This window comes from Acanthaster planci, linkage group LG06 (assembly GCF_054643075.1).
Source record: "Acanthaster planci isolate LZ-2023a linkage group LG06, COTS_SCS, whole genome shotgun sequence".
NCBI lineage: Eukaryota > Metazoa > Echinodermata > Asteroidea > Valvatida > Acanthasteridae > Acanthaster > Acanthaster planci.
In genome coordinates this window covers 3,851,470-3,875,993 of record NC_141782.1, presented here as the reverse complement: position 1 = coordinate 3,875,993, position 24,524 = coordinate 3,851,470, and the positions used below count along the sequence as shown (strand labels likewise).

General features: G+C 41.9%; 1 protein-coding gene across 5 annotated transcripts in view; it reads right to left on the bottom strand.

Annotated features, from left to right (window-relative positions):
- LOC110986089 (uncharacterized) overlaps positions 1–24,524 on the bottom strand; it is a 58,200-nt gene that overhangs the window by 25,124 nt on the left and 8,552 nt on the right. For all 5 annotated transcript variants that reach the window (XM_087138104.1, XM_087138103.1, XM_087138105.1 and 2 more), the window contains 22 exons: positions 24,172–24,294; positions 23,369–23,497; positions 21,812–21,931; positions 20,593–20,721; positions 19,314–19,439; positions 16,833–16,946; positions 15,396–15,737; positions 13,771–13,934; positions 13,048–13,252; positions 12,004–12,117; positions 10,805–10,918; positions 9,581–9,637; positions 8,422–8,802; positions 7,699–8,010; positions 6,538–6,759; positions 5,470–5,715; positions 4,601–4,897; positions 3,611–3,793; positions 2,875–2,995; positions 1,965–2,076; positions 807–1,068; positions 171–479 (listed from right to left, as the gene is read on the bottom strand). In XM_087138104.1, coding sequence (XP_086994230.1) covers positions 171–479; positions 807–1,068; positions 1,965–2,076; positions 2,875–2,995; positions 3,611–3,793; positions 4,601–4,897; positions 5,470–5,715; positions 6,538–6,759; positions 7,699–8,010; positions 8,422–8,802; positions 9,581–9,637; positions 10,805–10,918; positions 12,004–12,117; positions 13,048–13,252; positions 13,771–13,934; positions 15,396–15,737; positions 16,833–16,946; positions 19,314–19,439; positions 20,593–20,721; positions 21,812–21,931; positions 23,369–23,497; positions 24,172–24,294 — 4,182 coding nt within the window. The remainder of the gene's footprint in view (positions 1–170; positions 480–806; positions 1,069–1,964; positions 2,077–2,874; positions 2,996–3,610; positions 3,794–4,600; positions 4,898–5,469; positions 5,716–6,537; positions 6,760–7,698; positions 8,011–8,421; positions 8,803–9,580; positions 9,638–10,804; positions 10,919–12,003; positions 12,118–13,047; positions 13,253–13,770; positions 13,935–15,395; positions 15,738–16,832; positions 16,947–19,313; positions 19,440–20,592; positions 20,722–21,811; positions 21,932–23,368; positions 23,498–24,171; positions 24,295–24,524) is intronic.

Here is a 24,524-nt window from a genome sequence, read left to right as displayed (position 1 = left end):
CACTCTTCCCAGTGGGAAGTGGGAAGAGTGATCAATGCCTTTGCAAGATATACACGTACTCGGGAACAACCTGTTCCCATTTGGAAGCACAGCAAATTCCCAAAGTTTGGCTGTAAGTGAGCAGTCAAGTGACAGGAGCATTCCCACTTCTCAGTTGTTCCGTAACTCACTTGGCAGATCAGCACCACTGGTGAACAAGCAGCGCTCTCGCCGGGCGGGAATGTCGCTGAACTTCATCCACAGGGCTAGGGCAAAGCCATTGGCGCAGGTGGACGGGTCAGCCAGACAATCACTGCTCAGGTCACCTAGCCTGGCCCAGCCCTTCTGGCCGTCTGTGTAGAGGCTGCGAGCGAAGCGGTGACGGTCATCCACATAGGCAGTGCCGGACGAGGAGGTGGCAGACAGGGAGCTGACCAGGGTCAAAGGTGGATCCAGGGACCAGTAGTAGTCAGCCTGGTGGAGGTAGTACATTTCAGTATCTGAATGGGAGAGAAATGGAGAAGTAATCAATCAAGGAAAATAATGGACAAGCCAATCCATGACAGTGCAAAGACAGCTGTGACATCTTCTGATTAGAAGCCATTTTGTTTCCAAAATCTACCAAACTCCCCTATGGGCATGTTGAATGTGCATCAATGAAGAAAACAATAAAGAAGAGAAACTTATTGGAACTATTTAGCCACTTGCTTCTGCTTAACTTCATGCCCTGATTATTAACAGTACGAAGCCTCTACAAGGAAAGAACAACTCCATGTCTTCCAACACCTGATTGCAATGTTTAACAATCACAAGATGTGCCCACTCACCAGATACACCCAGGAGTTTGTGGACGTTCTTCTTGTAGATGTACTTGTCCCAGATAACCAGAGAGTGGATCTTGAAATTGCCAAAGCCGTCCTCAATGTCATTCCTCCTTCCCAGGGCTAGCAAGGGACAGGTCTGGTTGATATTTGCTGATGTCGACACTGACGATGTTGGAGAGACACGGCGGCCATCAATGTAAAGGATGAAGGGTTCAAGGTGGTGCCAGGTGAAGGCTAGATTGGTCCAGGTGTCCTGTGGTATGACCTGTCCATTTAATGGTGAAAGATATCAACTCTGCGACCTTGACCTCAAATCAGAAAAAAAAAATCTTACCCAGTGTTCCTGAAAAAATATTATTTTCTCTGCTTAAAAATATGCCAAATATGGTGTACGTAATGAGACTCTCCACCGTGTGGAATAAGAAATGAAACATATGTTCCATTGTATCACAGAAGTTAAACAGTGCAGCTTTCTATTGTTATAGGTGTAATTATGGGTACAATCGGGGCCATGTTACTCTGCCTAATACTGCATGTCTGAACAGTTAGGATAAAAATAAGAGATCTAAACTCCACAACATGTCATCTATCACTAAATTAAACAGATGCTGGAATAGGGGATGCAAGAGGAAGTTTTTATGCCTGAGCAAGGCACCTGACCAACACTACACACCAAAACATGACTTGACTGAAGCAAATTCTGGAAGGAATGTTAAAAAAAGATAATACATGAACAAAGGCTCAGGTAAATTTTCTTTTTTTTTGAAGCAGGAAGGAAACATACATGAGAAATCAAATTCTGGGAAAAAACCAGCAGGAAGTGAATCACAAATGTACATGTAGGATCAGCAGGGTACCAGCAATCCAACTTGTATTCCCTGACAAATACGACTTTTGCAAAACAACATGCCTTATTTTCTAGGGCTTAAGAGAAGCAAAGTAAGACTTTGTAGTATCTAAGGGGAAAAGCTATAAATGTACTTTACCATATGGTCCTGGAAAAACGTCATAAAACTTTTCCCAGAATGAAATTTTCAACAGTCCGCTTGGCTTTCCCGACAAAATTTTCGCCGTGTTTTTCCTTGACACTGGCAGCCCTGAATGCATCCCACATTTGACTGCCCCCCAGCACATGTCAGAAGGCTAAACACAATCACTTACACTGGTGGAGTACTTTGTCTCCCATGTGGTTTCATTGGTGCTGATGAGAAAGGTCAGTTCGTCGGCGATGGTGTAGACGGCGATGCCAGTGGACATGGCTTGGGATCCAGAACTGTTTGCAGAGCAAAACAAAACATTAACACTTCCCTTAATTCTAAAAATGTCTTATTACTTTCAGTCATGTTTGACCCCAAAACCCCCTTGCACTGGCCAAGTTGGGCTCATTGTCTTACGGTCTCAACCACTGAACTTACTAGAAGACTGGCTATTGTGAATTTCCTATTACACTGGGTGTGATCATCTAAACAGCCACTTATATCAGAACAGTTTTGATAATTACATGTATGATAATGAAAATATGATGTTATTATTTAAATTTTTATTCCATTTTTTATTGACTCAATTCTCAGCATTATTCCTGATGGGTATGTGACAATGACGGATGTTCGTCACTATTAATGGAAAACTAGCTGAAAAAAAGTGTGGTTTTGCTTGTGTCTCCACATGGCAATGAAAAGGGGTCAAGAGATGCTAGCATACAATGTATTTGATACCTCAGGCACCTGTGTTCCAATTAACAATTGTTGATAATTTGAAACCCTGAGGCATACATTGTCATATAAGCCAGTTTCCAGATAATCATACCCAATATCTCTCTCTTGATGTGTTTCACTTATTTGTTGAAGAAACATAGGGCAACAAAGGAATCTGTGAACATTAGCAGTTAGCGGTCTTTATATTATGCTGTACATGACACAGGGACAAGTGCGTGCCTGCGTGGGCATGATATCATACAATGTTGGCTGTTGTGACGTCCAACGGTGAGCGTGACATGTGGTTATGTCACCTTGTCACATGATCATTCTGGGCCAATGACAACACAGTATTCAAGACAGAGGTGGGCCAATACCTGATGATGTATTTTCGGATTGTGTTAGCTGCTGTGTCAATGGACAGCTTGACCCACAATGCAACGCTCATTCCTCTGGGGCTCAGTGTGGGGTCACTGACAAAGTTGTCTCGGAAGTCACCTAAATATAATCATCAGGGACAAAAAGTCAAGAATGAATCCCAGTGTCTATGCTTGTTTTATGAATCAAAAAGTTCTGTGTGAATGTGTTCGTGCACAGTATAAGCGAGAAACACACCACATCAAGAGTTCTTCAAAGCAGGAGGTTGGGTACCTACTGATAGTTGGCAGACAAGTATTCAAACTTTACAGGTGGGAATTGAAAGGTAACATACACTTAAAACAACTTTCATAATATGCAGTAACAGCATCATTGTTGCTATCTGCTGCTGGTGAAAATGTGCTTTTCAATTCTTCTACCGGGCAAATTTATTTTGTCGGTAAAATCAACATTCTGCATAAGGCTTCACCCTCAATTGTCTTGGAAGTTTAGTCAAAAACCTTCTCCTCTAAAACCCATCCTTATTCAATAAGCAGCAGCCCGATTCAGGTTAAAAGGCACACTTTACAGAGACATCCTCAACTAAATAACCTTTCTTTGTGGATTAATTTTTCAAAAAAACCACAATAACTTGAAAACTGTCTGGGCTTTGAAAAGAAACACCATGCAAAACCGGGTGTTGGATTTGAGGTATTTAGCTAGATAGCTGAGATGAAAAGTAATATGCCGACATACCCAGTATGATGTATGCATCGTCTGTGAGACGCACTGTATTGGCATCAGGCATGGTGACAGCACGCGAAGCTCTGATTGGCTCAGTGGTGTCATTGTAGGTATGCTCCCACAGAACTTTGAAGGTATTGGCCACCAAATCACTGGGATTCCAGAAGTACTGCACATCAGAGTAATGTATATTTTCTGAGAGGGCAGGAAAATCCAAAATACAAAGCTTGTCAATGGAAGTGGAAACTTATGTAATAGGTATCTACTCAGAATAGGGCTAAGTCCCTGAGAATTTATCTCAATGAGGAGTTCTAAGATTTCTAGGAATTGCAAACTACAACATACAAGCCACACAATAACCCAGTGGGAGAATCCCATTTCATGAGATGTTCTATGCAACACTTCAACCCTTCAAAATGCCTCTCTCTGTCTACATTCACCTTGTTTTCATGTTTGTTTCACTGTTTTCAAGGCTATTGGGCTGCCTATTGGTTTCTGACTATTCCCATATTAGTAAGCAAAACCGTGATTCATCTCAGGAAGAACTTCAACGTTCAGTTGACTTGTGCGCTCAAAAATGCCGGAATTTTAATACTCTGCTCGCCTTTTTGCAGAAATATTTTCAAAAAGCAAATTGTAATTTCACCAATTTAATAGACAAACATGAAAAGTGAGCAATGGCTTCACTAACTGACATCAAAGTGAAAAGACTCTCAACCATCCGGAAAAGTGTGAATGATTTTAAATATTTGAAAAAAAAATGCACTCTTCAAATTTGACATCACAAGACATTTACAGCAATACTGGCTAGAGTCGAAAGTGTTCAACTTTTGCAATTCACAGTGCAAATGTTTGATTGGACAGCACATATCTGCATCCATTGTCGCCTTGGCCAAGTATGAACCAACGGCAATCCTAATGTGTTACTGCTGTTTCACCGACTTAGCACAGCACTGGTCGTTTCACAGCCCCAAACACTGGTAATGTTACACTGGTACCTACCAATCATAGCCAGGCCGGTCCGATACTCAAACGTCTCCACTGGCCTCTCCACAATCGCAACCTCCTCAAATGTGAAGTTGGCGGCGTTGTCCAGGAAGTCGTTGCGCCGGCCCAGGATGAGCAGGGTCTCGCCGTCCGAGTTCCTGTATTTGCGGTAACCGGTGGGATCGATGGCAACCAGACGGCCATCCTTGAACATGGCCAGGCCGCCTTTCTTGGTCCAGGTGATGCCCAGGTTAATCCAGGGGCTGGTGAATTCCGTGTAGTTGGTGTTGGAGTGAACATTGTACACGGTGGCTATGGAAGAAAAACAGGTGGTACTTGCATCAAAAAAGAAACTGAGATTATGTTATTCATTGAGGGCCACAGAAATTCCAATATGCATAAGCCTTGTTTAGATTTCTCCCACAGATTCAGCTTAATTAATAACAGATTAAGTAATTCTGCTTAATTTGACAGATTAATTTAATCTATACACAAGAAAAACGTACTTCTGCTTGAGAACGAAATTTGTTGCAAATTCACTTAGCACATTTCCAAACTACTACAACATGCTTGAACCCTGTACTTTAGACTGAACTTGGGAGTGTGCCAAGTTTGGAATCATGACTGAAATTTTGTCTGTTTGTGAGAAGTGTTGTAACGGCACTTTCCCCATGTGTGCATGTGGTGAAGCATTCCTTGCCTGTGTGAAGAGCCACGTCTATGACTATTGCATTCATGGGTAATTCAACTGTCTAATTAACGGGGTGTTATATATCAAATAAGTCAATGACAAGTGATGGACAACCTACCAATCAGGTCAAAAAAGGTGTAAAAAAAGCCCAAACGGTCAATTTAGGGGGTCACAGGAGTTATTGGTAGCTCACCTTCGTCTTTCATGTAGGGGGTGTGTTCTATCTCCACCACCCATCTCACCCTGCCATCTGTCACCGCAGCCCCTAGCCTGTCCACATCCCGCTGATAGATAGAGAAGCCCCGCGTGACCTGCTCCCCTGAGGAGATTAGGAAGTGGGTGTCGTTGTCCTGGACTTGGACCAGTTGCACCCACAGGGACACAGACAGGCCGTCCTTGCAGAGGCTAACATCACTGAGGCACTGCCCGGCAAAGTCGTCTGCCATAGAGAAAGAAAATGTTGTTTCTGTTGCACCAATGCAGAACTTTCTGTTGCTACGTAACAATTGCTGGTCTGCCAACCATATTAACTATGGTTGGCCTGTGGGCTGTACAAAACCAAAATAATACTGTCACAAAGTTTCACTATAAACATTGGATGCAAGTGCCTTCTCAAATCCTTCAAAATCCTTGGTAAGTGGTTTGAAGGGATTTTGAAGACTTTGTCTGATGTTGAAAGATGCCCTATGTAAAGGTCTTGGGCTGGAACGTTTGTTGTTTATACTCGGCCATGCATAACGTCAGGCTTAGATTATGTGCAAAATCATCCCCATCGCTCCAAGATACCATTTGCACCACCTCAACATAATGACAAGAATTGCTGTGAGGATTTTGAAGGATTGAGGCAGTAGGCACAACTCAAAAGAACAGTCAAGAAATTATGCAGGATTTTGGAGGATTCACTCTGTATTCAACTTGGATAGGAATGAAGTTTAAAGATTTTGCAGGATCCAGGATACATTCATGCATAAATGCCCAGAGAGTACGGATAAAAACAGTAAGTAGTAAATATTTCTACTAATAATTCATAGAACGATTCTCATTTGGAAAATGACGTTGCATGAAGTGGTGGACCTAATATCAATTACAATTAGCTAGCTATTAAAACTGAAGGTGTGAGTTTCACCAAAATTTGTTACACAAATTCACACTAAGGAACCATGTTACTGTTGCCCAACTCACAAGGGAAAGTGAGGCATACGTCACTGCCCAAAAAGTCAGGAAATCACCTCCATCTTGCATTAGTCTGTGGTAGCCTTACCTAGCAGCAGCCAGCCACTGCCATCCCCGTACACAAGGAGAGAGTTCCCCTTGGAATCCCAACTAGGGGCTAACACCACGTCTCCCTCCCCTGCTTTGGTCAACTCCTTGAACTGACTGACGTAGGGCTCCTGGTAAAGGGAAAGGATGGACTCGTCTCGTCGCGCATAGCCGTCAACACCCCAGTAATAGTCAGCAAAGCTAGCAATCTCCTGTTCCCGGCCTGCACAAAGAGAAGTGTTCAAAAGAAGCATAGACGTGGGCAATGTGATTCACTGTAAAATCTTCATGGTCTTCACACCTGTCTTACATCTTACCTTGTCTGTCATACAAGGGGAGAAATTAGAGACTCAAGTCCCTAAATTGACACTTACCCTGCTCAACGGTCTTTGTTTTATACTCTTATTCAAATACCGATGAAATGGACAAAGCAAGAAACAAGCATGGCAGAACACAGCAAAAGGTCTGCCCTTTCAAACTGATTTGTTCCATTGGGGAAATCTGCTTGGTTTCAAATTTTCTGGCTACAAATGTGCTTTAAGACTCTGCCGGATTCAACATAACACCAGCAGGTTAAGCGTAATTAAGTGATTTTTTTCTTTCCGTTTAATTCAGGAGGTTTAAGGTGAAGATCATACTTTAATTTAAAGGTACATCTCACATTAATCTCAGGGAAGCAAGTAGCAAAATAAAGACATGAAATTTTTTTTCTTGTGGTCAGTACACACGAATAGTAAGAAGAAAATAAGACATACCACACTTTAGAAACGTCAAATTTTCAATGAGGGTGCCACAAAGGTTCTGGTTTCCCATGATTATGTTAACAGTAATTGTTGATTCATGGTTTATAGTGAAGACTATCAAGGGCCAGGCACTAAAATCAGATTGACCTTAGTGTTCCCATGAAATTGTGTGCTAACTTCAATTTGATTGTGTCTGAGAAAATGAGGTGAAATGCCAAGCCCTAGAACAGTCATTTTATAGTGGGACTCCACCTTACTATGGGAATCTCTATTTGGATTTGTTTCTAATGGTAGGACTTCAACTTATGAGAATGAGACTTCATGTTACTATAAGAATGGGATTTCATTTCAATATGAGAATGGCACTTCAACTAGAACACACTAATCTAGACTGCTACTATGGCAAGGTGTCAACTTACGTGTAAAACCCAGGAAACGGTTGGATTCCCAGTCTCGGAGGTGACGGTCCCAAAACACGACATCACTCACGCTCATGGGATATGCTGTCGAGGTCACATTGACGTAACGTGACCCAATCATCAACAGGTTGCTCAGGTTAGTGTCTCCCGCTGGTTCCCTGCTTCGTTGTGCGTTGGTAACCTTGATCCCGTTCATGTAAGCTGTGAGGCCGATGTCCGGGTGCCAGGTAATGGCCAGTTGACACCAGCTGTTGAAGACAACATCGGCTGAGCTGATCAGGAGGACCCAGGCTCTGTTTACCCCATCAGCAACTTAAAAAAAAATGTCATTCAAGAATGAACTACTTAAAATTTGCAGAGTTGCCAGAAAACCAAAGTGAATCAGTGAAACCTTGCAACACAGCTAGCTCCTCACAGAATATGATGTACCACATAGGCATTGATAGTTGCTATAATTTGTGACTGGATCCCACGAAGTGAGGCAAAGCATTTGAAGCTCTTCGTTCCAAAATGTACCCTTGCCTTCGGCATCCTAATACACATAAACATTAGATGGTGAAAGACTGCTTGCTTACTGTCTGAAAACGTGTAACATGAAACTTTCTTCAGCCACTTCAGACTCAAGTTTCGGTAGACTCAAACAACGGAAAGGAACCGATTATTTCAGGCCAACATCAAGGGCAATGCCCTCCGTCAACCTATTCAGAATTTAGATTGACTCACCTCTGAACTCCAAGTCATCGTTTGCCTTCAGAACGATGGACATGCCCACCCGTCCATTACTCTCAATCGATGCCGTGCTCAGTATGATCCCATCTTCCCCTGCGCTCATCGTGTACAACTTCACCCACACGGCCAGCGAGAGGCCGTCCGTGCAGTACTGGGGCTCGCTCAGGCAGTGACCGGTCAGATTGGCCAGCTGGATCCGTGAGTTACTGGATCCCAGGAGGGGGTACAGGCCTGTGCCATCCCGGCCCAGGACGGCTGAGTAGTTGCTGCCGGCTATCTGGATGGAGGAGGGGTCATTCAGGGGCCAATAGTTGGTAGCTAGAAGGTGGAATGGATGGACCTGAACTGCCTCAAGGCCAAGGATTTCATCTATGACTGTTGATATAAAAGAAAATTTTAGAACTTGTGAAGGATGTGGAATTTGTGTTCTGCTCTCTGTGATTTCATAGAGTTAGCCCACTCTTCATAGTTAAAAGTTATAGTAATCACTATATGATACTTTATACAAACAATAAATGCTTATGAATGCGAAGGTATGAATAATGTCACAACTTGACTGACAGATTGAATGCTTTATTCCATGAGGTGAAGCCGTATGGAAAATTCAGTCTGTCACAAAATGAAATCGTTCTTTCTATTACACAAATGTGAAACATTCACTCTTTTATACAGCACCTGGATAAATCCTCTGTGTACAAGTCGTCGTTTTACCTTCTTAGTATGGCATAAATGCGTGACACAAAGTTTTCATGTTCCAAGCCGCAACTACGAAGGGTCACGACTGCACCTTCCCTGCACATTTGTGGTATATTGATCACAGCTGAGTCTACCTTGTATGTGTAAGTATGAGGGCTATATATCCAAAAGTTGGACTCTGCCTGACACAGTGCATCTCTGTCCAATCATAGTCAAGTATCGAAGTGAGAGTGTCCTTTCCAGAGCTGTAATACCCCGTTCACAGTCCATTAACATGATTTTAACTGGAATGATGTGAGTGGGTTGTCATAGAAACATAAATCATACTTTCAGGGTGGGAAAGTAGTTCAGCAAAGACCAAGATAGCTTGGAGGCTGATAGGGTCAAAGGTCAGATACTTAGAACACATCTCATATAATGAATGAATGTGTTGATAATGGCACATCACATTACTCACCTAAAAATCTTGAAAAGAGATTCACCACATTGGAGTAGTCGTAGTTGGGTGACAAATCTGCAGTTTAAAATGAAAACCAATTTTGTTCATAAACTTCTAGCGCATAACTCCTACCCTACATGCAACACTTTTTGAAAAAAGTATTACCAAGAACAATGAACTTTTAAGAGATTGAAATTACTCAAACTTGATGATTAGAAAACTACATTTTGAGATGAAGGGAAGAAAGAATAGGAGCAATTCATGGTACAGCGCTCCACCTTGCCTTGTCACAAGGAGACCAAGTTTGGATTTCACGGTTGACTTCCTGCACATACAGGTATATGATTTGATTTGATTGATTTTTTCAGTCATCTTAAGAGAGATACAGAACAGCAACACATGTGATAAAGGGTTGGAGGCTGGTAAACTGATGTAACTTGTTATTAATTGGCCAAAACCCCATAAGTAAACCATTGTTCAGTTCCATGTCAAACACAGGGGACAGTAACTAACAAGAAAGCAACCGAATTTAATAAAAATGTTTCATGAATTGAACTTATTCAGAAACATAAATAACGCACCATACACTATTTTCATCAAATTATTGTCCTGTATTTTTTTCCTGTTATGTGAATAAATCACTCAAATAGACCTTATGTGTTTGTCATCATGGGGTAGGCTCAAATAAACTTTCTGGTAACTAAACTAAAATAACAAAGAACGGCCTCTGACGCCGCATTAACGCATAAGGTCTATTGGGTAAAAATTGGGTAATATTTAAAATGAATTCAGTTTAGAATTAAGAATGCTGTTTAGAATCTTATCTTAACAATGAGGATCTTATTACCTTAGCTTTGTAAACCCGCGTACAAACATTTCTACCAGCCAGCATTAAGGGACCTTTCCATCCATGTATGTACGTTTTTGGGGCGCGTTGCGTACACGATGCATTAATGCGTTTCACTTTCATGGACATAAAAAATTGACTCCATTAACATAACACACATGTTCATTGCGTTTGGCCGTCAAAAGCCTCGGGAGCGATTTTGACAAATACTGTACGCAACACTTAGTGCAAGTGTTGATGTCCAAATGGGAAGGTGCCTTTATGCAGGTTTGAGTCCCACCCAGGCATTTTTTTCCAACTCAAGAAGCCCTTGGTATGAAGTGCTAAACGTCACCAGGTTTTTAAGCGAAGGGAACACCTTAGCTGTTAAAACAAATCAAGTAAAAGCAGCTCACCCAGATGGCAGCTGTGACCGGTATATCCAAAGACGCAATCGCAATGGTAATAGGCAATGAAATCTGTACATGTCCCGCCTTGCTGGCATGGGTTGGACTCACACTCATCAATTTCTGTTAGGGAAAAAATAGACAGCAAAGACAAGAATTCAGAATAAAAAGGCAGAAAGTTTGAAAATCATGACAAGTACTAACTGTGGATGTCAAAAATATTTGATAATTATTCAGTATTTTTATTTATCATCTATGAGTTGTGTAATCAAAATGAAAGTGAATTAGGTTTAGTATTAAGTTGAGTACAATACTTCCAAGTGGGGCAAAGAATAATTAACAAAATACTTCACAGTCTCTAACAAAGGCAACAAAGGATACCACGCTGCAAAACTGTATGAAGTCCTACCACTACAAGCAAATTCATAGCTCTCTGGCTAGGTGAATTACAAGCAACAAATCAAATGCAACAACCGGAAAGTATGTTAGATTTGGATTTGGTAAAATGAGCTAAAAACTGCAAACAGGGCAATGTACAATGTTCCAAATACTAAATTTACCTCATAAAGGCAACAAAAGGGTATCAAAATACATGATATTCTTCAAGACAATTTGAAGCCCATCATCAGATGAACTACAGGGAACAAATTACATGTAGCGACATGAAAGTGCATGATACAACTCAGTAAGTCAGGTTTGAAATCAATGCATAACGTCTGCAATGTCATGTCATTTCTTCATCTACAACACTTCAGTTTGAATGATATCTGTGAAATTCTGTGGTGTATTCCACCAGGTTCTTCCACAGGCTGTTCTGCTCTGAAATTCTTTGTCGTCATCCAAGAAAACATCCCATTTGAAGCGCAAGGTGGAAAAGCATGTTTGATATTGAACATGGCACACTTTCTCTTATTCACCTTTTCTTTCTATTTCTCTTTCTTCCTTTGAGTGGCCACAGAAGGGCCTTTATTGTACTGGGGAAATGTTAAAAGACATCCCCTCCCAAAAAAATTCTTGCAGTTCTATCATGGGATATCTTACAAGATATCAACCTCTACTGGCATGCAGATGCATTTTTCCCCAGTGTTTGGAGACTGCCAATAAAGAAGCCATTGTAAACAGCCCGAGTCTATTGCTAAGAGCAGAACTGCATTTCACAGCCAGTTACAAATTGACACATGAAGAAGACGACAGATTAAGCAGCATACCGATTTCACAGTTGGTACCGTTGTAACCAGGGTCACATTCACATCTGTAGGATGCTATGCCGGTGTCAAAGCATTGGCCGTGTTCACATGGCTCTGTCACACAGTCATCTTTGTCTGTTGGTGAAAAAAAACACAAAGTGTTCAAGTGCAAGAAGGATATCAGGGTATAGGACTGTGAGGAAGTGAAGAGGGATTCCCTTCAAAGGAGGACAGGTCGAAAGGGCAACTGTCTGGTTAAAGATACTGGCAGTTAACAGCAATAACCATGGAACGCAGACTTCATGATAAGAACTGAATTGAGAAATTACTGGGAATATTGATGGTTAACAGTGCCGAAATTGTGAACATAAAAAGCTAGACAACCAAGGTAAAGCTATCAGTGACGCACAGTAAAGGTGAAAATTCCAGGCTATTCAAGTCAGAAATATATTGGCAAAAACGTAGTTTAAAAAACTGAATGATCATGAAGGAAATGAGCAAACTCTTGAGGGAGCCCTTCTGGTCACCACTCAGGGGACTTTCGCACAAGGATTATGCATCTCAGGTCGAATTCTTCTGTTCAATGCTGCGACAACAAACGGACCTGTTTTTCACTATGTACAATGTCCTTGCTAGTTCCCAACATCTCGGGATGTTGCCGCAAAGCCACTCTGCATTTAATGTATTCAAAGTATTTACACAATGACAAATTAGGCCATCATGATATCGTGGAAAGGAACCCCCCCAAAAAGAAAAACTTGGAAAAAATCCTGAAAAGGAAAGCTTTTCCCAGTAATATCAAATGAGGTTATGAAACTTTTAAAATGGAAAAATAATAGATGAAAGTGGACACGTCCATGAGTGTGGTTAGAGTTTCTGTTTTGAAGGTGTTGTCTTGTTTTCCAAGTATCATAATTTTTTTTATGCTAAGACATTTCCAACTCAAGTTCTGCCTTGTCAAGACAATGTATAATGTAATCACAGAATTCTCATTTGGGTAACTGCAAAATGCAAACAGATATCATTGAATTGAAATTTGACTTAAATAAATTGTCATGTTCTTACCCCAGCCTCCCATCAACCAAGGCAGCTGGTGAGAGTCATTAAACCTGCCCATCCAGATGGCCAGTTCGTCAAACAGCCCCGAGGAGTGGCCTGTGTTTTCGGCTCCGTTGTACCGGCAACCCAGGGTGAGGTAGCTGACGACCGGGGCCAGAGGGTTGTTGGTCCCATCTTCCACGTCTACCTGCCTCACGGCGTCGATAAAAACCTGCACACAGAGACAGCCACAGAGAGAAACCGTCCTGAGGTGAGGAAGCTTTTGTCACATAAAAATCCAACGAGGAAAGTTACGAACCTGCTGTGTCCAAACAAAAGCCATTAAACACTCCAATTAAGCCTGGTTTCCATGTTGACCTGAGAGATGTTGAGAGTGACACAGACAAGACCAAAACTGGGATAGAGATATAAAAGCGTTTCATCTGGAAATGTCAACGACAACTCTGACTAACGCACACTACATATTATGAGATCAGTCACTTTTTACCAGAGTAAACTGTATGGCTAGGCTGTGAGTGCACCAACCGTTTTGTAGTAGACAATCAAATGGAAACACACTTCTTGTCTGAGAATCACTGCCTTAAAGAAAGCAGCATGCTTACTACAGAATGTGGTGGAGCAAGAATGCGGACACAACCACATTGTTGGCTCCCTGATGTGAAATACTGCTTGTTCTAATGCCCCAACTGCCCAAGGGGGAGAGGAGGATGGCCATCCGGGATTCCTTACCGACATGCCTGTGGAGGCACTCCAAGCAAATGCCACATTCTTCCACAAGTTGGCAGGTACAGCGTCAGTGACCTCCGCCGTCCACTGCGTCGTTCCTTCATTCAGTACAAAGCCGATCTTCCTGGTGTCTCGGTAGATGCTGAAACCGATGGAATCCGGAGGACCTAGAAGAGAAGAGTGTCAGAGGTCAGAAATTAGGAAATGGGTAAAAAAGGGTTGTCTGTAAATCTAGCATAACCCTGAAAGATACAGTCATCTTATACAGGCTTATATCAATCATACAGGCTAACATATCAGCAAGCATCCTGAACAGAGCTGATTCTAGGAGCTGTCTGCTTCCGAGTGATTTGAGAACTGGATGACTGGAAATCCTGACAGGTGGCTAGATGGAGAGGAGAGACTGGCAATTTGATTTGGAAACCCAATCACAACTCTACTCATGAAAAACACTAACTTGAAGGATTTTTCCATTGATGGAAAACAATCTTATGCTCATGCACTGGCCATACATCACAAAATCTGTGTTAACATCACTTTTCTAAACACTTGCTATTAGGTAATAAACATGTTTAAATATTACTGACAGTACTGATAGATAGCAGAGATGCCAACTTTTCAAAACAAAAAAGTGTAATCCTATTGCACTTCCAGTTCCGGTTTCACAACCAACCCCAATTTTTCGGCGCGACCCCCAAAATTTTCATCAGCAAATTACAAAAAAAAATGTTTAAGTTTAAAATAAATCCTGTTGTCTTTTCTTTCAAACAAACACCTGTCAGCAATTTCTTTTCATGTCCAAACACTTGTATTTGGGTAATTCCAGAAATTAGGGGTCCAAACGTGTGACTTTTTGTGTCCCTGTTACGTCTGAACTTTGTTATTTGACTTGAAAATATCACTGGAATTGATTTCAAACTATTACTATTTGTTTGGCAGATAATTTGCTTTAATTCATCAGAAAATGAGTTCTGAACATATAAAATCATAATCAGTTGTGACAGGGACATGAAAAAATGGACCCCTAATTTCAGGAATTACCCATTTACCTGACTAGCATTGTGCAAGTGTAAATTGTAGTTAATTGTTGATTATATTTCCACATTGATTCTGGTAAGTTTTTATTGTAATCACTTTTGTGGCAATTTCTGGCAACTTTCGTCCCGTTTAATCAGCAACAAAAAACTTTCAAAAAATCCTTACCAACCGACCCTATTTAATCGGAAGCAGAGCTATTTTTTTCCCTAACTAATGTGCTTCTCAGTGTTGTAAGATGATAAGACCCAGGGTGTTTCATATTTATCATGTCACAGTTACATGCGTTGCAAAACACGTCAGCTTCTCCATTTTCATGGTGTATTCCTCCCTGAACTTCTGCTCACTTGTTGCTACTGTGCAAAACAAGTCCAGACCACCAAATACCCCCCAAAAATAATTCAGACGAACAAAGCGTGGATGTTCTTATTTGCATTTCAAATTTCAAAGGAGATTTTAACGGACGACCCAATATCTCAGGGAAGACGACTGGAATCTGCCACTGTAGAAAGCTGTTAGAAGGGCCCTTGTGGGGTTAGTGAAGCGTTTCACAGTAGGACAATAGTTTGCCTGTGAGGCATCCAGATATTCACCTGAGCTGAGTATGTAGACAGGTCCCGCTTCATTCACCTCGTCCTCTGTCAGCCGAATCCACAGGGACACTGTCAGCCCATCCGTGCACAGGGCTGGCTCGCTGATGCAGTGGCCCACAAAGTCACCAAAGTTCAGGCAGTCGTCGGTGCCATTCAGCCGGGTCCGGATGGAGTAGTTGGAGATGCCGTAGTCGTGTTGAATGGCCAGGCCTGGGTAGGCGTTGAATTCTGTGGCGTTGACATCCTGATTGGCGTACTTATCGTCGCCGGTGGTGTTAAACTCGTTGAACGTCCACCAGAGGGAGCCTGGGTACTGTGGCATGGAGTCAGCATACTTGGACTCTGACCAGACACAGTTAAAATATGCATAGTGGTAAATGTTATGAAATACTAGTGAATTGTGCAGTGACCCCATGGTCACATTTCCGAGGACCTCGGCCAAATAGAATATCAATCAAGTTTCATGAAAACTACATCAATAATTAACTACCGAATGTAGAAAGTTATCTTGTACATAGACAGCTATCAATCTAGTTAGTCTTGTAGTGTAGATATCCAAAACAAATTTGATCATCAAGTAATACAAATGAACAAAGGGGTGTCTCTCTTTGGACATTTTCTTGATGCTTAGGAAATGGTCCACCACATTTTCCGTCACAGATGATGTGCAGGCTTGTGAGTTAAACCAAGGTGAACATCAACAGTGAACAGTTTGCCGAAGATTCCACTCTATGCTGTGCAAGTATGCAATGCAATGCACAAACTTGCTTTTGGCCTGGATATTTCTGCTACGAAGAAAGCCTAGTGTATCACAGAATATCTATCACATTTCTCAGCAAAATAAACTCTGTGAATTGGAGTTCTCTGTCCGCAGTGGATGTCCACCGACACCAAGAAGAACGTCGTCTGGGGATATGTGTTTAGTGACACATGCTTCAAACGCCCTCGTCCGTGTTATGCCCCTGAACACATTGCTGACCAAAATAGGAATGCTTTTACAATCAGTGTGCACATGCAACTAGTTCCAGGGAGGGAGCCAGGCTCTTTTCAGGGGGGGGGCAGAGGAGAAAGGATCACTGTTACGCCACAGATAAGCTCCAATGTAGACAGAACAGTGTCACTGTCACTCCAAAGTTATCACAATAGCGGAGTACAGACTGTCAGTTTCGAAAGCGTTTGCTGCATTTGTGTGTGTTACTCTAATTACTCGGGGGAGAGGAAAATGTTACTCACATTACTCTCACTAATGGAACATATCTGCCTTTCTACCATCTTAAAATAAGCCCATGATGCAAGTGTATACTCCTGGGCTGATTGAGACAATTCTCTTGCTTACCTATGGGTCATACTCCTGCCTTTGGTGTAGTCAGGAGTAATGTGAGTTTCATCACTCGCACACAGCCCACAGGGAAACCAAGCGAGTGTGATCAACCTTACCTAATTCGCAGTCTGTTCCCCAGAAACTCCAGTCACAGTTGCATTCGTAGTAGCCGACATTATCCATGCAAGTACCACGGTCAGTGCACGTCACCCCGAGGCACTCATCAATTTCTGTGAACAAACAAACACTGATGACATCAGACTGTCCCAACTTCCTGTGGTGGGAAAATAATGACAAGGGTTGGGGAATATATGATGGAAAAAACCCAGACAACTTGATTGTCATCACAAGCCATATTCTATGTCTCAAACGCCATTTTCATACCGTCATTCAGTTTGACAGAGTTTCCTCAGTACAAAGAGAAAAATCCCAGTGCGTTGCACTTCTGTGAAGAGGTCCATGAATAGGGAGTGAAAAGAGGGTGCACTGTCTGGGCTGATGTCAAAGGTCAAACAGCCCACAAAGCAGCAAAACGTTTCTCAAACGTCAGCATAAAAAATTGGACTTCCCAGGGTTGTCGTCATCACTTTTTTGGGGCAGGGTTTAGGAAAACATACGGTACAGGTCAGAATTTTGGCCGACACACAAACACGCTTAGCATATATTGAGTCAAACAGACACGAAAGGAGTTAACCGCAAACACGAAACACGCTGACCCTGCATTAACAGAGATTGCCAACACTGCAATCCGATCTGCTGAGTATACACATGCACATGCTACACGCAGACCCTAGAACAGCCAGGCCTTTGTTGACAGGAACAGTCATTTTCCTAGTTTCCCACAACAAAAAGTATTCAGCTTGACTGCAGCTCAAGTTATCTTCAAATTCCACGGATATGTTGTCAGTAGTTTACCTTGTATGTAGCAGGCATCACAAAATGATTTTTGAAGATAAATCGTTTTGTTTGGCCATACAGGATCGATAAAAGTGCCATGCAGGCAACACTTTTGGTTTTATGTCTGAATGGCTCCAAAAACATCTGAATCAGGCACAGAAAATATCCAAGTGTGAAATCAATTTGTCAACCGAGACAACTATAACTAGCAGTTTTTATGACAAAGCCTTTCCTAAATTAGAGAAAACTATTTTGTAAGAAATCCACAAAATATAAACAGGGTTGACCTCACCGGTCCACTAGCCAAATTTTAGTCAAGATGGCCTCCACTACAGAGATCCTAGCATTCACAAACTTGTTGCCGTACTTGAGCTCAGTGTGTGTTCAAATCGCGTGAATATAAATTGAATGTAAGGTGGGGATTTTTCGCATCAGTTTTTGACCTTTGAGCTGGAAACCCTACCTAAAACTAGAAAAGCAAAGCTGCCATAGCTCGCTGCTTGCTATGAATTTGAATTTCTTTCTTGTAATAACAGGAAAGAGACATCATAGTTATATAAATATGGTTACTAAATCAAACAAGTAAATATTAACAAAGCCTACTCCACTAAAAACCAGCTGTGATAGTGATACATATTTCGACACTTCAAGATGGTCATCTTGCCAGCCCGGCACTACATGTACGTAATTTCACTTATTCAGTGCACTGTGTACATGTACATGCATACACGAAGCTGAAGCGACGGCTCTGCACGTGCAGTGGTTCACTGCACGTTGTCGATCACCTTTGCGGTCTGCAGTCACAAGCCCTGCCAAGATAATGAGGTGCAGGGTCAGGCATATCATGCACTGGACCAGCAACGCACGGTAAAAACCGCAAAGCGTGTATTGAACAGCGTGTCAGGTTCACTGATCGTGTTAGCTAGTGTTGGCTAAAATTCTGACCTGTACTGCATGTACTTGATATCAATATGATAGTTCAAGTTGTAAAAAGATGACGGTTTGGGGTCCTTTATTGCACTATTTCCTTGAGCTCCATGTTATACATCTTTTTTATTTTACTCACTGTTTAAATTGTTGACATTGTTGATGGAATTTGCAACTGCCGACTGCCGGACTCAATAATTTGTGAGACATATATTTTAATTTTGTGATTATGGTTTTCAAATATGTAAATATCATCTGTCATCACTTACACATCTGTCAAACATTACAGTCGAAATTATTACTTCCATTAATGAGGTGGCTGGATTCTACAGGTTATTTATTTCCGTCAATAATGCTGACATTCAAGACTTTAATTATTTAGTTGCGATCAAAATGCAGGATGGGCAATGTCATCCGTGTTCCACATATCAGGCATGACTCCCCTCATTTCATCAGACATTGGGAATTAATTCACTGATGTTCACTTCAGGAAATAAGAACCCCCCACTATGTTCAGTATAAACAAAGGGCTCATATTTTGTAGAACCTGCCATTAATATAACCCACAAATGACATAAAATAGCTTGCATACTAAATGGAGTATCAAGTTGCACAAAAAATGTAAGAAGATTCATTGCTTGGACCCCTTCAAGTGTTTTACACAATCCATATCCATCAGTGAGGCAGATGTCTTCTCACAATCAGCAACTTCTTGGCGACCTCAAGAATTATTAGGTGTGCACTGCGCCACATGAGAGTGTCAGAACACTTACCCACGCAGGCCCGGCCGTTGCCTGCATAGCCGTTCTGGCAGGAGCACACATAGGAGCCAGCTGTGTTGGTGCATACACCCAATGTTGGGTGACAGCTGTGGGTGTTATTTGCACATTCATCATCATCTGTTGAGATTAAAGCATGGATAATAACGATAATAATTGCTGTGCATAAAGGTGTATACTATCAGTTATCACAGGAGTGTGAGTGGAACACGGAAATAATGTAGTGCGTCTATGTCGCGTATACCACGAAGCCGAAGTATACGGGACACAACTTGATGTGCAGTAAAGATGCTATAAGGGCTTATGCATGGAAACGGGTCACCTTTGAATTTAAGGTAAATTTTGCAGTTGTGCGTTTTCCTTTTAGCGCAATGCGTTGAGTTAGAACAGCTCATTACACAGGGTTTGATATGAACCGTGCAATATGGATCGACCGATCAGAATTGAGAATTCAAGTTTGCCTGCGGATAAAATCCAACATTGAAATCGATTTCTTGGGAATTAACTTTTATTTCCCTTCCACTGATATTTTCATTTATTTTGCTATTTTATAGGGCTTTGGGAACATATTTGGTGCAGATAAAATCCAACATTGAAATCAATTTCTTGAGAATTATCTTTTACTTTCCTTCCACTGATATTTTCATTTATTTTGCTATTTTATAGGGCATTGGGAACATATTTGGTGTTTACACTAACGGAAATTTGCAGTCTTAAATTTTCTTTTTTTGGTGATATGTTGTTTCCGTTCATAAACAGTACACCAGTATATGTTCTCACAAAAATGTCTTCATTAAGCAAATTTTGGGGGCACAACATGAGTAGGAAATCCCTTGTTAGTCAAGAGTGCCTATCTGGAATGACATCAAAGTAACAACACCCTTATTTCTCAGAGAAAGCATGGGAAATGCTTAATGGTTCAAACGCGCACCTGTCAGTAACAAAGCGACTAAAAAGATGCCAAATGGTTTCAAACATTTAAAAGGACTAAAAAGTTGCACAACATTTGTATCTAAGAAAAAGATCACTGCATGGCCCTTCCAACAGTTGCTGACTGCTGCGAATGCCGAACATGACAATTGTTTTTGCACCTGAACATGGAACCTGAGGTAAACTTGAGGGTACCATGGGCAAATGAGTACAGCTCAGTGAACAAAGTTCAAAGTTCAACTTTTGGCTTGGGAACCTGCGTTATCATGGACAAAGTTACAATACTCTACAAACTACACTTGGTTTACAAAATCACAAGAAGACAAATAATTCCACGGCTTACCTATGCAACTTGTAACCCCATCACCAGTAAAGCCGACGTCACAGTAACAATCCCAGGAACCAACGCTGTTGATACAGAATGCATTGGACGACAGACAGTCGTGTGTGCCAATTACACATTCATTGATATCTGGAATCAGATTGGAAAGACATGCATTATTCAAGATCCATAAGTCAGATTTGTTTTTTTGTAGACTAAAAGTAACCCAAAGACATAGTCCATTTTTATGCTGCTTGTAAACCTTGGTATCATGTTTTGTCAAATATCTCAGCCCAGTGCATGAGATTTGCAAGTATGAATTACTTGATGATTACTTTTTTCAAACACCTTCCTCAATCCTCCGGAATCTACATGATGCACATCAAATGGCATACTCCACAAATTTTAAATTCAAGGGATATCAAATCTGGCCATAAACAGTAGCTCAGCTGCCTTTTCCTAAATCAAAACCCGTGGATTTGAAGGTTACCGGGAGGATTAGGATTACCAGGGGGTCAGCTGCAGCTGATAGGCTCCTTACCTGTGCACACCTTGCCGCTGCCATGACAACCTGCTGCAGTTGATAGGCTCCTTACCTGTGCACACCTTGCCAGTGCCCTGGTAACCAGCTGCAGCTCATGGCTCCTACTTACCGCTGCCCTGGTAACAAGCTACAGCTGATAGGCTCCTACCTGTGCAAACCTTGCCGCTGCCCTGGCAACCAGCTGCAGCTGATAGGCTCCTTACCTGTGCACACCTTGCCGCTGCCCTGGCAACCAGCTGCAGCTGATAGGCTCCTTACCTGTGCACACCTTGCCGCTGCTCTGGTAACCAGCTGCAGCTGATAGGCTCTTGCCTGTGCAAACCGTGCCGCTGCCCTGGTAACCAACTGCAGCTCATGGTTCCTACCTGCTGCTGCTCTGGTAACCAGCTGCAGCTGATAGGCTCCTGCCAGTGCAAACCTTGCTGCTGCCCTGGTAACCAGCTGCAGCTCATGGCTCCTACCTGCCGCTGCTCTGGTAACCAGCTGCAGCTGATAGGCTCCTACCTGTGCAAACCTTGCCGCTGCCCTGGTAACCAGCTGCAGCTCATGGCTCCTACCTGCCGCTGCTCTGGTAACCAGCTGCAGCTGATAGGCTCCTACCTGTGCAAACCTTGCCGCTGCCCTGGTAACCAGCTGCAGCTCATGGCTCCTACCTGCCGCTGCTCTGGTAACCAGCTGCAGCTGATAGGCTCCTACCTGTGCAAACCTTGCCGCTGCCCTGGTAACCAGCTGTGCAGGTACAAGTGTAGCTGCCAATGGTGTTGTTGCAGGTTGCCAGTGGGTTGCAGTCATTGGCAGTGAAGCACTCGTCCACATCTATGACCACAGGGATTGGGATGGGAGAAACATGTGCGTAAACAGATAATGCACTGCAGAGATACATAATGGACAAGACAATGCCCAGATGATACATTTATCATAATGAGTATAAAATGCTGACAGGTACCAGTCTTGGTGTTCAAGGTACTACATCATTATTATCCCTGCACACCAGGCCCATAAACATTCCTCAAACCATCTCAGCCCCATGGTTAGTATACAGCTTGATGCTGTTATGGCTAATCAAAAACCACCATCTATACCTTAATAGGGCATGGAAAGAGACAAATAGGAAGCAAGTGACTTGCCCAAGGTCACATCGTTTAACCTGCTGCTGGATTGTTTGGGAGTTCAAAAACCCTCCCCATTAGACTTTCAATATCTAAAATGAGGTCAACAGTGTACAAAAATAAAATAATCAGAGTTTAGATTTTAGCTCCCTGAAGTACCAGAAGTTAATAAACTGGTTTCTGGGGTGAAACTTCTCATATAAAGCAGGTTAAATTTGGCCGTCCACTTGAAATAAACCATGTCGTATTTGTTTTACATAACTCAGACACATTCAGTTGCCATTGAATTGCAAGAGCAAGAAACAAAGGCAGCATGGAAATGCGCCTTCATCTGTTCGTGTGAAGCTAAGGCCATGCTCACATATGTCTACTTTATCCTCTCGACTGTTCCACTGAGCTGTTTCTGGGTGATAGTTCAGTACATTAGCATATTTGACTTATCCAAAGATCCTCCCATGTGCTCTTGCTAAATATTTAGTGACACGTGATGATGAATAGACCAGTGGGATTTCGATTCTCACCCATGAATATGTTTCATGAATGAGGTATGGAAAAAACTGGATGACACTGTTGCAGACCAGATCCCTTCGAGTCTGACGAGAATGTGCTGGAATCCAAGATGGCATGGTATAAATTCAGTCTGGGAAACAAGTCAACCTTTTTGAACTCAAAGCACAGTACGCCAGTCACCCGAAGAATACCTTGCAGGATAATTCTAGACTAATTTTCACAGCGTGCTGTAGAGAATATTCAGTCACATGATTTTTGATGGTCAGCACTCAATTTACACCGATGTGCATGGAAAAGCACTTTCCAAGTCTCTGAACATTCTGGCCAATATGAAATTGTCAATAGAAATATACAGATTCCAAAATGGACACGGACATGGTATGCTTCCTGACATGCCTTTGCCCGTCATTTTACATCACAAGAAAATCGTCTACAAATCATAGCAGCATAGCAAGGTAAGTTTCACGGAGAACTGTGTGCTGGTGCATTAATGTGTGTCTAGCATGAGATTCTGAATATTAATGACTGCTGTAAGTGGGAAACAGATCATTATGAGAAAGCATGATGCTGGTTTCCTGGTAAACCTTGAAAATCTGACCCCCCAAAGGGAGGCCGTACAATACACCTGTCATACCTGTGCAGGTGGTCAGGCCATCTCCTGAGTAGCCACTGATGCAACCACAGCTGAAGGAGCCGATGTTATTAGAACACTGGCCGAGAGTTGTCAGGCAATTATGGCTGCCTAATGAACACTCGTTTTCATCTGGCCAGAAACAGGATAAAAAACAACATTAAATACAAAATTTATTAAATTATGCTTATGACCAAATTGTTAACAGTTCATAAGGTTAGCCACTCACAAAATGTGCTAAACAAGTTTGGAATGCAGGATTAAGTAAGATCCACAAACTACAGAGAATCCAAAAATTATATGTAAGAATAATCATTTCAAGCACTGTCCAGTCTCATATTTTGTCAGCATTTTAGACAACTACTGATTTTGATAATTACTAACGTTTCGGTAAATTTGATTGTCAGCTCTTCTTTTGACCTTGTATGCATTGTGGCAATTTAGTCTAAAGGATAAAAAAACACAGTATTTAAACGAAGTAGATTTTTACAAAAATCACAACGATTGTGGGAGTCAAATTTTCAGATCTGCATCTCTTTGATGCAAAAATTACTTGAGTGGTTATTTGCTTCATACATGAACAAACAAACTCTGTACTTGTGATATTTCTTAACAAACAGACAGTGTTTAAATTCCTGAAATGTACCACATTAATCTTTTCCTTTCGGATTATCTCTCTGATACACCCGTGAGCAACATGTATCAATTTGGCTCAGGGCGACTCTCCAGAAGTTGGTCCCTCCCCCTAAAACGACGAATGACTGATATACAGCGGGATACCGACTCTAGCCCATGCTGAAGCTTACCAGCACACGTGGTACCGTCCCCTGTGAATCCCGTCTTGCAAGTACAGGTGTAACTGCCTACGGTGTTGGCACAGGTGGCACGGCTTGGATGACAACTATTGGAACCGGAACACTCATCAAAATCTGTGTATCATGATAATAAATAGGGGGAAGGAGATTTGAGGAAAAAACATCTACTCATGCAGCACTGTGTAGACAATCAGTTCATTATTAGTTCAAATTAAGATCAATTGTTCATTTATCTCAATTTTTAGCTAATTAACTCAAGAACATTTGTTTTCTGATTGCCAGTTCTTATACGCATTATTCAAGGTTTTCCCTGTGGTACACTGAAACATGATCCAGGCAGTGCA